This window comes from Echinococcus granulosus (genome assembly GCF_000524195.1).
Source record: "Echinococcus granulosus chromosome Unknown EG_S00123, whole genome shotgun sequence".
Classification (NCBI taxonomy): Eukaryota; Metazoa; Platyhelminthes; class Cestoda; order Cyclophyllidea; family Taeniidae; genus Echinococcus; species Echinococcus granulosus.
This window is the reverse complement of record NW_020170503.1, coordinates 150,020-163,205: the sequence shown is the minus strand read 5'-3', so window position 1 is coordinate 163,205 and position 13,186 is coordinate 150,020. Positions and strand designations below refer to the sequence as shown.

The 13,186-nt window shown below is 39.7% G+C and overlaps 2 protein-coding genes across 2 annotated transcripts; both read right to left on the bottom strand. All coding sequences in view use genetic code 11, as the record gives it.

Moving 5' to 3' along the window:
- Window positions 1–5,128: 5,128 nt before the first annotated feature.
- EGR_08904 (Sodium/hydrogen exchanger 2) lies at window positions 5,129–7,141 on the bottom strand (the record flags this gene model as incomplete). The annotated part of the gene is made up of 1 exon (XM_024498153.1): window positions 5,129–7,141. The coding sequence occupies one exon, from the start codon at window positions 7,139–7,141 to the stop codon at window positions 5,129–5,131; it is 2,013 nt and encodes a 670-aa protein (XP_024347438.1).
- A 4,243-nt stretch (window positions 7,142–11,384) lies between these two features.
- On the bottom strand, window positions 11,385–12,992 carry EGR_08903 (Dynein light chain roadblock-type 2; the record flags this gene model as incomplete). Its single annotated transcript, XM_024498152.1, has 4 exons — window positions 11,385–11,422; window positions 11,499–11,666; window positions 11,803–11,878; window positions 12,987–12,992. 4 exons carry the CDS (start codon window positions 12,990–12,992, stop codon window positions 11,385–11,387), a joined length of 288 nt encoding a protein of 95 aa, XP_024347437.1.
- Window positions 12,993–13,186: the final 194 nt, after the last annotated feature.

Sequence of the window (13,186 nt, the reverse complement as noted above, 5' to 3'; positions counted from 1 at the left end):
GAATTTAACTTTATCCACAGACTTTAAATTCGTTTTGTTTCTAGATACCTACTAATCAAAATGCTTTTGACGGAGTATGATGACATACTAAAGCGTTAGTTTGCATTATGCGCTCAGTACAATCACCATCTCTAGAGATGAAGAAGAGTGTGACGGAGGACTTTTCAAAAAGTGCTTCATATATCGTTGTTTTATCCATGGAGACTAAGCTGACGGAGAGGAGTCCCACTGCAGTGTGTAACATCTCTTTCACAGTGTTTTCACCAATCAACTGCTTATCTTCTTTACCTTCCTTATAAACTCGTGCCATATCAACCAAATAAAGGTCAAATATGTAGGTCCTCGCATTCTTGTCAAAAATTCTTATTTCTGGTAGTCGTGAAATGGCACTATTCGGCCCGAGTTTGTGTCTATACATTACGACACGAGAACTAAGGCAATTTAAATTCGTACCCAAATGTATAACCTCAGTTGTTATGGCATAAAAGATTCACAACTTTTAATTAACCTTGAAATAGTTTGCTTGATGAATACGATAAAATTTGCTTCGCTTATTTTGAGGAGGGTCAACTGCACAACAAATAATAAAGAAAATAAATGGGTGGTACTGAGAAGAAAGTAGCCAAATTGGGATTGAGAACAAACAAATAAGGAATAATAATATGATAAACAGACGATTTCGATGTCTATCGGTTCCCCTGTTTTCTTTGCCATATATAAAAAATTGCAAATATGATCAGGCAAACTTTGTATAAGAATGTGAAATATTACAACTCCTTTTTTTAATATAGATGTGCCCGCCTGAAAAATTATCGATGATTTCATAAAATCTTCGTGCTTTGTATTGGTGGCAAAACAAGGTTTAAAATCAAAACTAGTCCATTGTCCATTTCAAAGAATGTTCACCTAATAGCTTCCGTAAAATGCCCAAGAAATATTAAGTCAAGGATGTATTAGAAAACATAAAGGACGAAATTTCTTAAGGAGCCATTTAGATTTTCTGGCTAAGTAGTATTTTGAGAAACGAAAGACAAATTTATCTCACTAGAAGAAATAGCATAAATAAGATGTTATCGCTTGTTATTAATTTGACAATGCTTAGCTTTTCTTCAGAGCAAAGGATACTTACCTACACTCAAGGCCTTTTTTAATTTTTAGTTATCTTGCATATTGCAAAGTGTCTGGGTTAATTACCTAAACTATAGACATTAAGATGCCCTTTAACACAGTTGCTCAAATTGGAATCTTAGCATATTGTTGTAGTTGGCTTTACGGGTACACCGAGTAATTTTAGGGGCAACTGAAATGTTATAATACGCCGTTTTTATTCCGTCCTTAAACAAAATATGCATCAGTACCGGTTACTGACTAGTCGGTCGGACGGCACTTTTGTTGAGGATTATTCCGATGATGGCGGCGCGTTAAGGGTAGAAGAAAGGTATACAAGCAATATGACTTTTTGTTCTCTGAAGAACCAAGAAATATCGTTTCTTAATAGCTCCGCTTATTGTTCTTTGTTTCCTGTTAATTCTGACTGGAATCATTCTTATTTACCAAGCTTTTGGTCTTTATATAAAGTCTGCGACCTTCTGGAAAGAACTTTACGATGCAGGCAAGCTAATTTCGTAAATTTATCAAGTTTTTAGTATGTTCCAATTCATCCAATGGTGGTTGTCGATAATCCGAATGTCCCTCCGATGTTCTACCGACTTATTAAATGATGAAAGTAGTACAAAACTTGATGGCTGTGAATAAAGATATGTCGTCGCTGCTTCCGTTGAACACTTTCTATGGTGCTTTCATAGACATCCTATGAGATCTGGGAATGTTTGTATTACCCGTCTTCACCCTTGGGAACCCTGCCACAAGTTTCATACCGTGATTTTCGCATACCTTTTTACTTTTTCGTCTTCTAGCAAATCTGGTTTTACGTTGGATGAAAGTATACGGCCATGGCTAAAGGTGTTTGGTCATTGTCAAGATTTTGTTCTTTTGTGCTTTGTAAGAAGTGGCTTTGTTACAGGGCAAGCGCTCTTTCACAGCCGATAGCGCTGCTGCAAGTACCAAGGGGAGAAATTGGCTGTCCATGGTTTTCGGGATTTGGGTATCGGCCTGGTGGACCAGCAATGCGACATGAACCCCAGCGGGTTTTGCACTTAGTTCTAGACAATGTAGCACGCGTTGGGGAGTAGCTAGGTTCGTGCCCTTGTGACGGTAGCTGCCTAATCGTACTGGGCCATGTGATCTCGACGAGGTCCCATCACGATCGGCCGGTATTTTATGAGTGGTATTGACGCCTTGGAATTGTGCCATCCTCTCATGATATAAGTGGATTACTGATGGATTGATTGTTAGCCAACAAGTTGGGATAAATTGGAGAATCAAATAGGGGTGGGGCTATTGGATACTGCTTGCTTTACTTCAAGTCTTTCAATTTTGGTGCTGATAACTAGGAATCTTTTTTATAGGTTCGGTTTATTGGGCATTTCTCACTAGTATTTTGTAGATAGTATTGTCTATGTGCCTTACATCCTTTTATTACACATGTTATCTGCATTTCCGAAGTGTTTCCGTCAGGCGTGTTCTATTTAACATGAAAGTCGCTTTGCGTTGGGCATTAAAGATTGGCCTTTTTTATTAATTAGCTGACTGGTGTACAACGCTTTTGGAATGGAAACCATCGACATTTGAGAAACTTTTATTTAAATAAAATTTAAACCCTCAAGATGCTTTCACATCACATTTTGAGGTGTCTTGCTTAGGCTAGAAGTTAATCCTAGTAATATTCGCGCCTAGGAATCATGCCATCCCTGTAAATTGGTTAAAAAGTAGTATGAGTTTTGCTTCATGAGACAGAAGGTTCTGGGATTGCCTGCATCTCTCTTCTCGGGTATATGAGCAGGCCACTTTGCACGTAATGGATTGGATGGTTTTATGCATTCATCAAAATAAAGAAGTCTATGTGGGTCAGATAATTCAGTACGGGGGTGTTGGTATCAATCACAACTCCATCAGGACTATTGGCTCAAATGTGGTGACCTTCTCGTAATTTTGCCTGCACAATCACAATCGCTTAGCTACCTGTAGAATCTTAAATCTGAAACTATACTAGTTATTGACACGATATCCTGGACGATGCTCCGTTTTGCTACACTTCGGTGACCTTTGACATAAGACATCCCAGGCGGCTTTAATTGGCCTGATGCCGAAAAGTTATTTCTCATTAAAATCGGCGATTAAGCGTTTGACTCCGTGATTTCATTCACCTTAAATCGAATTCTAAGGTCTACTAATAATGGAAATGGGTCCGTAGCTGTAGACTTAAGCAACATTTTTTGTCGCTTTGAGTGCCTAGAGTGTGCCTTTTGTCTCCTTATCTTCATTCCTGCCTGTTTAAGAACTTGATCTCTTCAGTCTCCGTAGGAGAGCTGAAGTGAAGGCGTTAAATTGGTTCCTCTGGTACACTTGTGCCTAATAACCCGTGACTTGTGTTGACGCCTATTTTCAATTGGAAGCTTTTTACAGAAATTTACTTGTCCTTTTATGCAAATTACACAGTGATGCATTTTTGTGATAGCTCTAATCAAATCTGTTTGACTTCAAATGCTTATCATGGTTTAGTTTATGCGGACCTACGCTGTGAGTTCGTATCCTGCTTTCACAATTCTGATCCTAACAAAGTGCTATCTTTATGAATAATCGCATGCATTTCATTACTATGATTCTCTACTGATCACCATCATAATTGGTGTAGTAGGCTACTTGAGTCGGTTTTACTAAAATTTCATGCGAAATCGGAACAAGAAAATTTCTTTATTACGCTTCCATGGCGTTCATGAGCCTCACATCTTTTGGCTTCTTGGTCAAAATGGTAAAGATCGAATGAGTGATGATAGCTTGGCGTGTCTGAGGGTATCACATGAATAGTTATTTCTGTCAAATTGGAATGTGAATTGTCATGGGGGGATTTAAATTACTGGAAGAAATCATCTTAAGATTGTAGCGTTTAACAGCAAGCTCTTGTGAACACAAACTCTGTAAAAGATACCTGCAAACAAATGCAAGTTCCTCATAATACAAGAAATACAAAAAAGTGGGATTTATAGGACCTGGAAATGATTCACTATTGTCTAAAAGGTCAAGAACTCTGGGTTCTATGCTTCCCTGTGTCACCATGATGACATCTTTGTTGCGTGGGTAATGGAGAAGAATATAAATGAACGCTTTAACATTTGAATCCCAAAACACCCCATTGTCTATTATCCGCTTAGGTAAGGCAACTTGCTGTACATCAACGAGTATGTGATAGTCCTAAGCTAGTTCTGGTACTAGTGACTACAAGTTTACTACTTTTTTACAAGTTATTTGTGCATTTTAAGACAAGAATTGTGCTCCATCCACATTACTCAAAATCAGTAGTGCTGTCAAGTCCATTTAAACATACAGCTGTATGTGTAGCACTTTAATTGTTTGTTTACCACTCGGTTTTTATAACGGGCAACTCAGGATCTCCACCCCTGTATCCTTGCTGGGCGACCTGGTCTGCAGGACTTACCCATAGCTCCCAAGCCCTACTGTACGTCAACAATACATTTTCCGCCCGAGCATTGTGGCTTTGTTCGTCTTTGGGGAAGTCTCGGGGCCCAAGTGGTAAATCAGATCTACTTCCTTTGTTCTAAGCCTGGGGTTTTATCGACAAATAAAGAACTCAGTAGTATCGAAGTCCCTCATCAGGCAGTTAAGCTTGTTTATTCATACAGACATGTGGTAAGTCGATGTTTGTTGTCGTCTTTGAGATCCTATTGACAACTGTACCGATGAATTTTTTATTCCACTAAAAGAATCGAGCCTACTGTTAGGTATCAGAAGAGCCAGTGGGGCCAAAATCTTGTGTATATCAAGCAGTCATTTGGATCTGGTTGTGATCATTCACAAATTGACATTTTCATTTCTGTTGAGAATACTTCCCTTAATTAATGAATCTCACTGCCATAATCCAAGCCGTTCCTCAATGTGATTAAAATACTAAAGTTCGTGGTCAAAATTTTTTACAAAACAAAAAAAGAAACAAAATTCAGGTTTATTATGCACAATCGAGACTTTTAAACGTCTATTTTCACACCTTTCCCTATAAATCCGACGACGTTTCAGAAGCGTTTCGCGTCTCAACTTTATCATCCACTGCACTCCGCTTCAAATCCTTCGACCTCAAGCGCATAAGAGCAACATATTTCTCCTTGAATGTGTCTTCATTTATAGGACCGTGATCTGAAATCATACCAACGGGTCGAATCAATTCTGGATTACGTCTAAGCTGAGCCGAAGTACGAGAAATCCTTCGGAGCTGCTGCTTTCTAGGTTCCCTCTTCTCTGGTGGTGAAGCAGTTGTCGCCCCGAATGGAACCTCTTCGTCTTTAGATTCCAGAACCTCCGAATTAGCTGCGATCTCCTCTTGGAAATACTTCTTTACCAGGCTTGATGGAAGATCATGAAGGTACTCTGCACTTGCTTCCGGGTTCACGGTTGCCAAATGGAGTTTCAAGGCGATTTGCTCGTAGATTTTCACAACTTTGTCGTCAGGAGTTTGTGGACTGCGTTGAAGCACTCGGCGGATGAATTTGGTATCGATACGAAAGATAGTTTCACGAAGGCGATTTCTTCCCAAGGATCCCACAATTGCTTCTATGCCAGCAAGAGTGTGATCAATGAAACGGAGTGTGACATCGGTGAATATACTCAACTGCTTCATCTCATCCAACTCTATTCGCGCCAAATGGACCAGAGGTCTCATAGTGAGTCCTTGGAAGCCTACCGTAACAAGAATAACGAAGAGAGCGCAGGTTATTATTAAACGTTTCACCTCTTCGGGTACATCCTGCAAATCTTTGAGTAAAAAGGCAAGAGAGAAGGCAACTGCACCTCTTAAGCCACCATAAATCATAATAAGTTGTTCACGAAAGTATATTCGTATGTTGTTGATTCGAAAAAAGTTGATGAATTCGGTTAGAACTATTACGACAACCGCTCTTGCGAAAGAACAGACCGCAAATGCCCATAGGCAAAAGCCTGTGGACCACTGAAGTTCTGTGATGAGAATTTGAAAACCGAGAAGAAAGAACGTAACCGCCTCTGATATCTCAGCAATCTGTTTCATAGCCATCTCAAGAGTGGCTAGAGATGAGTGAGAGATGTTGTGAAAAGCATAGCTAGCTTGAATGAGACCACAGTTAATCATTGCAATAATACCCGACCAACCAACACAGTTGGTAATAAAGTAGGCAAGATATGCAACAAAAATCAAAAAGACCGCTTCGTACTGCGACTTCCAACGTGTGAGGATACATGAAAGTGCTCCTAACCATAAGCCGATGAGCATTCCACCTAAACTAATGGTAAAAAAGGAGCCGACACCAAGGCCTATATTAGCGGGTGTGATGGAAGCCTCAGTGGTAAACTCGCACATAATTTCATAGAGCACAACTGTTACTGCATCGTTAAGGAGTGACTCCCCAAAAACGACGTAGTAGAGGCCGAGGTTGACTCCAGTCTCTTGGAATATCGCCAATACTGCTACTGGATCAACAGCTACAATGACAGCCGAAAATAGGAATTGATTGTTGAGTGAAATTTCCATGAGATCTGGTCCCATAGCACCAGCTCTTTGGAGACCATACATGATCGGAGCAATAATAAAGAAGTTTAAGAGAGTACCTAGGACTGCGTAAATGATAATGCTAGCTAGAAAGTCACTGAAAGTGCGGTTATAGAGGCCATAGGAAGAGTCAAGTACGATAGGTGGAAGGAGGAAGTTAAAGAAGAGTTCTGGGCTGAGGACGAGGAGACTGTCATTAAGGTTGGCGGACAGGGCCTTTAAAACTGCGCTCAAAGCAGCACCAATGAGAATGAGGATTAGAGACTGCGGTACGTAGTCGGGGAGATAGGGTATCTTGGGGTAGAATACCATGAACAGGTTTACGAAAATGAGCATCCCAAGAATGGAGAGGTAGGGTTTAAATTCGTCGAACTTCCACTTAGCCAAATGAACACCACGTTCTTGTGTCAAGTTTTGCGCAAACAAAGGAATTCCTTGAATAATGAACAATATAAAGAACAAATACAGTACATCCGAACGTATCGCCATCAAAATGGCCTCTCAAATGGGTTCCTTCAATGTTCCACTTAAAAAATGGTGGTCTCGTGGGTTCTTATGCCCTCATAAAACCGGCACTTTTTGTTCTGAACATGTGTTTCTGAGGATTAAAATGATGGCGAATATAGGGTCATTATATTTTGCTACTACACTCTCTAATGTTAGAAATAGGGGTAGGAAAATTTACTCATATATAAACTTTGTGGTTCGATACTGAATTAATCTGAGTAGTATCTCAGCACTGAACAGATAAAATAGTTTGCTTTAACTAAAAGTAAGCATGATCACAAATGATCGAAAAATCGTTTAACTTTCGGCTTAAATGGCGGAAGTGGGTTAAGAGGAGGGACCTCCTCTTGATCTAACCACACTTGCGTACACTTTGACTTCCTGCGGAAATTAGCCATATACCATTCCATAATAGTTTGATTGTTAGTTCCAGTTATTATTCATGCTCACTAAGCGGAAGAAGTTAACCATTTGCATTCTACTAAATGAGCACGAACAATTGGCAAAATTGCAATAATTCTGGATTTCCTAATGTGCGCTTTAACACCAAAATAGGCACCAGTGTGCTAGAGTTGACTAATTCCACTGTAAGCGGGTCCGCTTTTGGTCCTACTTGAAGCCAAAACGGCTCCCAATCCCCATACACATCATTTGTAATAAGTGAAAGGACCTTTTTGTGTCTTGTGAGTGAAAACACACTAGACACCACACCCTAATTGCACTCTCTTTGTATGGAACCTCCACCACAGAGATATAATTGCATTGTGTGGGCAGGATAATGGTGAACCCATTCGCAGTACCTGTTTTTGAATGAGTAAAAACATAATAGTGTAGAAGAAAATTTTGCTATGAATGTGCAAAAGAATAGGCAGACAACGGACCCAGCATTGCAATCATGCCGTCAAAAGAGAGACCGAAACCGCGAAGACTAGAGGGTCCGCGTCACTAAATATACCGCAAAAGTATTGCCATTTCAATCTTAAAAATATCTTAATCATGTGTTTGCTATATTTTAAAGTTCAAACTTCTTGTCAATCTTTTTAAAGTTTGAGGGGTTGTATACTGCTGTATTTTTAATCAAAGACTAAAAAATAGGATGCGTTTGAATTCCGAAATTTAGAATTTTGCTCAATTAAAAGAGTGTTTAAAAATTAATTAAAGAAGGAAACTAGGAAGGACCAAGTAAAAGAGCTGCTGCGTCCGGAATCACTCCTGAAGACGAAAGAATTCATAACACTGGGTTAGAGAATGTAATGGCGACGGGAGCGCAGTGGACCTATTTTTTTTTAATACCTGCGTAACAAAACGAGGTGTTGAACAAACAATCAAAGCACTACACAGCCCCCTCACCTCTTGAGCGTCGTCCACGGCGTTCCCCTTGGTCACCCTCCCATGCCGGCAATCACAACGTGGAAGGGCGCTGTATGGAAAACACCCACGATTCAACCGCGCCAGCCATTGAATTCGCGTACATCTGAGAACACATGTGACCACAACGCCACTGACTTGCCTTAGCAATTCTACTAGGTCTGGATACTCGTCCTGTTTGGAAATGCGTCGGGGGAAGGGGAACTTAGCAGGCCATTACGCCTATGCATCACTAGTCGAAAGAACGCACTCCTAAAAGCAGTCACTTAAAAATGGCGGAGTTTAACGTAGTTTTGCGTGGATAGGGTTTTGCATTTGATCCTCCTTGTCACTTTGTCCTCATTTCAGTGTTAGCCAGCCGTGTATGTCTGGATTTTACTCAGCTAGTCGAGTGGTGGAGGAGGTATCACATGTTCACTTCATACAGGCACCACAGACAGCTCCGTAACGTACTTTTCCAGATGGTTCTCGATTAGTGTCTCTTTAGACTTTAATAACCCGCCTGCGAGCCAAGGGATTGCGGTAGTTTCCGAAGGTGAATGTCATTTTCAACCCTTCTGTTAGGGATTGTAACAGATTCTCCCACCAGCAGCGAATATCCTTCTTCGTCACGTCAAGGTTTAGCATTCAGGAGTGGAAATCGGGTTAGATATTCTTTAGTGCAGCGCCCCGAGACTTCCCTGAGGTCCAAATAAAGCACAATACTAAGGCAGAAAATGTGAAGTTTACCATCACAGTGATGGCAATATGCAGACGTCAATTTATTCACTTCATAAACAACGAGTTTGTTATCTCAATTTTGATATCGAAAGGTGATATTGCCTAGGTAAATAAAGATATTGTGTGCTATTTTCCCATTCGAAACTGAATAATTGTTGATGTATGAGTTCACATACTGATAAGCGTATCGAGTGCCTATAAAAAGAGCAGGAAATACCAAATGTATCAAAATCCTAAATGGAAACACTTTAGCATTAAGAGTTTCAGACGCGTACCTATAACAAACTGAAAATGCGGTTGAGGAACTACGAACAGCGCGGCTCGCTCCTTTCTCTCCGCCTTGACAGAAGAGGTAAATCCTGACGTCGAAGCTGTAACGTAAGTGGTTATCAAGGTGAATGAAAAATGCCTGATGAGAAATTAGACCTACCACAATCTATTCAAGAGAGGGGAAGCCTAAACCAAAGGGCAATTTAGCTTGTACTATTCTCTTAATGACAATGAAACTCGGTTGCAGATTTATCGCTGTTTTGATGAAACGATCCTCCTATATGAGCCTAAATTTAACTTCGGACCACTCATCAATGTTAATTTGTCGCTAAGATGAGGCATTTCAAAAGGCAGTTTTTTTAATGATGCCCATTGTACTGGGAAGGCATTCACAATCCAACTTTTAAGTTGTTTCAGAAGTAGCATTTATTATGTAAATGGTATATTTTTATACCTTGGCCTATGATCGAACCATCTTAGTATGAATATTTTACTTTTGCATTAACTTCTTCCAAAAAATAAACAAAGTACTTTGGGTTGTAGCATTTGGATCGTGTGAGAATGTCACCAATCGAAATGACCGCGTACGTGGTTACGGAGCCACTGAAGGTTGCTGGAAACAATCACGACTGAAGTGGATCCATTACACAGTGAGGCGGTAGAGGATGATAAATTTCAGCGAAAAATTTTTTGTTTTATATATTGAGTGCCAGCCAGCTACTCAGATACTTGACTTATGGCATACTACAACATCATGACTACACAATACTCATTTTAAGTTGGTTGCATCGGATTTCACTACCACTGTTTGCATCTATGGGACCTACATTAATTTCACCTCAAACGTCACATGAGTAACCTTTAAGCTCTGTCAGGGAAAGTGGTAAGCCGACAACTTCTATTGCTAGTTACGTGAAAAGTGATTAATTTGTTAGGGGGAAAAATAGAGAAGAATACCCTATTTCTTATCAGATACCATCTAAAATGTGATAAAACCATTTTTGGGAAACACATCCCTCTAAAGTCAACAAAATCACAAAGACGATATCCCATAGATTAGTTACCTGTAATCAGTAGGCTCTAAAATGGTTCCCATCTTTGTCGAATAATCGTTCCGCGCTGCCCCAGCAACGTATGTTATGTACCGGCGTGTTAAACCAATCATTTGCCATTGATCGGTCCCCGCCTAGAGAGAAGCCTTGGATTTTTACAGATGATGTGTTTGTAAGCCTGAACGAAGCAAAGGAAAAGCGCGACTGAACTGGTTTAATTATCAAAGCTATGGAACCAAGACAACGGGGCAAGGCGATCTACAGCATAACCCCAGCATAAATAAGGTCTATTTCCCGAGTTTTCAATGCCACGCTGAACTACCTAAAATGCGACAATTCTGAGACGTACCAGTGCAAAAGGGTATGCATTCCCCACCAAAGAATTTAGGAAACTAAAAATAGCGATATTGGTGACGCGAAGTCAGTTATCAGCAAAATCTATGAGTCGCACCTCTAACCTGCCCTCATCAACTTCTTACGTGCCTTCATGTTTTCAACGACGGCTACTCGAATCGGAAAAAGGAACCCACTTTGCACTAAAATTTGTTAATCAAAGTTGCCCTTTGTTAACCAACCCGACTGCAATCAACAAACGAAATTAATCCTCCACTTCAACGACATTACGCCCGTTGATTGGGTACATTGCCAGTCTTTCCCCTATTTATGGGTTTAAAAATTATTTTTACTCAATTAGCCTGAATAATTGTCGACGCTTAAGAGGAGCAAGAAAAATGCGTTGTAAGAGAACTTTATTACCATTCTATGCGTAACAACGTCAGTAGCACATATTCTCCGGTAATTGAAATAGGATAACCTCAGGCCTTTTGAATCACAATCAGCACATACTCACGCTCTGAAAAAAGAAAAAACACAAAAGTAAAAAAATCGTAGAAATTACCCAAAATATGCCCAAATGAATGTATACATACGTGGAGCTACCATAATCTCGTTTTTTTTGCTTCGAATACGTAGAAAAGTGAGATCATTGGTCGGGTCCAAGTCTTTAACCACGGAGGAAGACTTATTCAGCAAGGCTTGAATCAACCCACAGTAGTGAACGGTCAGGCTATTCTCAAGAGTTGTGCGAATCGCGATTCCTAGGTTCATATAAGAGTATCTCATGCATTTTATGCACGTGAGAATTTGGGTTACTAATGTCCCAGTAAGTAGCATGATAGAACCCACAGAAATCAAAAAGCCGAGTTGAATTTCGACAGAACAAACACCTCTAACCTTCCCGGTTGGAAACTATTACACCGATAACACCTGGATGGCTTCGTAGTCTTTTTATAATTTCATCAGCCTCTGACTAAAATTTACGAAGATGGGAGAATTTTAAAGGTGAAGAGATTAGTCTAAATAAGAATTTAACGAATGAGAGAACGGGGTAACTTCAAACAAGCGCACCTTCCCTTCTTTTGGAATACCACGACTCTTGATTCGGAGAAAGGCTTAGTGTAAGCAGGTATTTCAAACTTCGATAAATTTTTACCGAAGGAAATCATTGCTAATTAAGAATGGATCAGTAGCACAGGAAAACCCCAGAAAAGCAAATTTTTTTTATGCTTTTTAACAAAAAAAGTCATAAAGTTGGTGAGTAAAAATTAAGGCGTCAGCGTCAGTAATAAACAAAATATGCAAAGCTTTGCGGAAAAAATCACATGAAGCTTCATCCTGGGTTAAAAGTCGAAAATTCTGTTAGCATTAAGATAATTCATAGAGGCCCACAAAAAAAACCTAGTTTGAAGTTACGTCGATTGAATGATAGCGAAATTTGGAACAGCCAGGGAACAGAACTTAAAGTTAGGAGAAGGCGTAACCTCAAAAAGCACTTAAGACCCTAACAAAAACTACATGCATCTTCAATAAATGAGCAAGGATTGCTGATCGGTTAAACAATATTGAGATGATTCAGGTAACTTTCAAAAGTGCGAAGAAAATAACGTGTAGACTCCGTAACACTTAGTAAAGCACAAACAAATGCAGCAGAGACCAAAAATGACATACGGAGATATGCCTGTGCCAGCCGATACTTATATGTCTATCCTAGTATTCTACTACCAGCCACACAAGTTAAGCATCTTAAGGGGAGAAAAGCATGAAATCTTCAAAACTAGTTTGATTGTTCACCCTGGTCGATAATTTCATATGGGACCATCTATCCTTTAAAAACTACATCAAATTAACCAAAATAAAAGTAGGAAAACTTACCATCTTGAAAGTTAAAACGCAAACAGCAAAGAGCACTGTCAAAGCCGCGGCTAATGCAGGACAAGAATATTAACAGTCACAAAATCGACGAACAGAATTTGTGCGTTACAAAATTTGTGCACAGGTCGGCAGTTGCTCAGATTATGATGCTATATAACAAATTCAAATTGATTTTTAGTACGTGGTCCAAATTACATCGCACGTACCAACATGTATTATGTAAAATGCTCTCTCGTATGGAGTGACTTTTAATACATGACACTATATAAGAGACTAATGCGCGTTAAATACTCCTGGAATTAAAAAAGTATGGCAAAACAAAGCTTATAACCAAAGCAATTTTGAAGGACACTTTTAACGCCTTCACATCAATATGGGGAGAAATATCATTTCTCCACCATAAGCG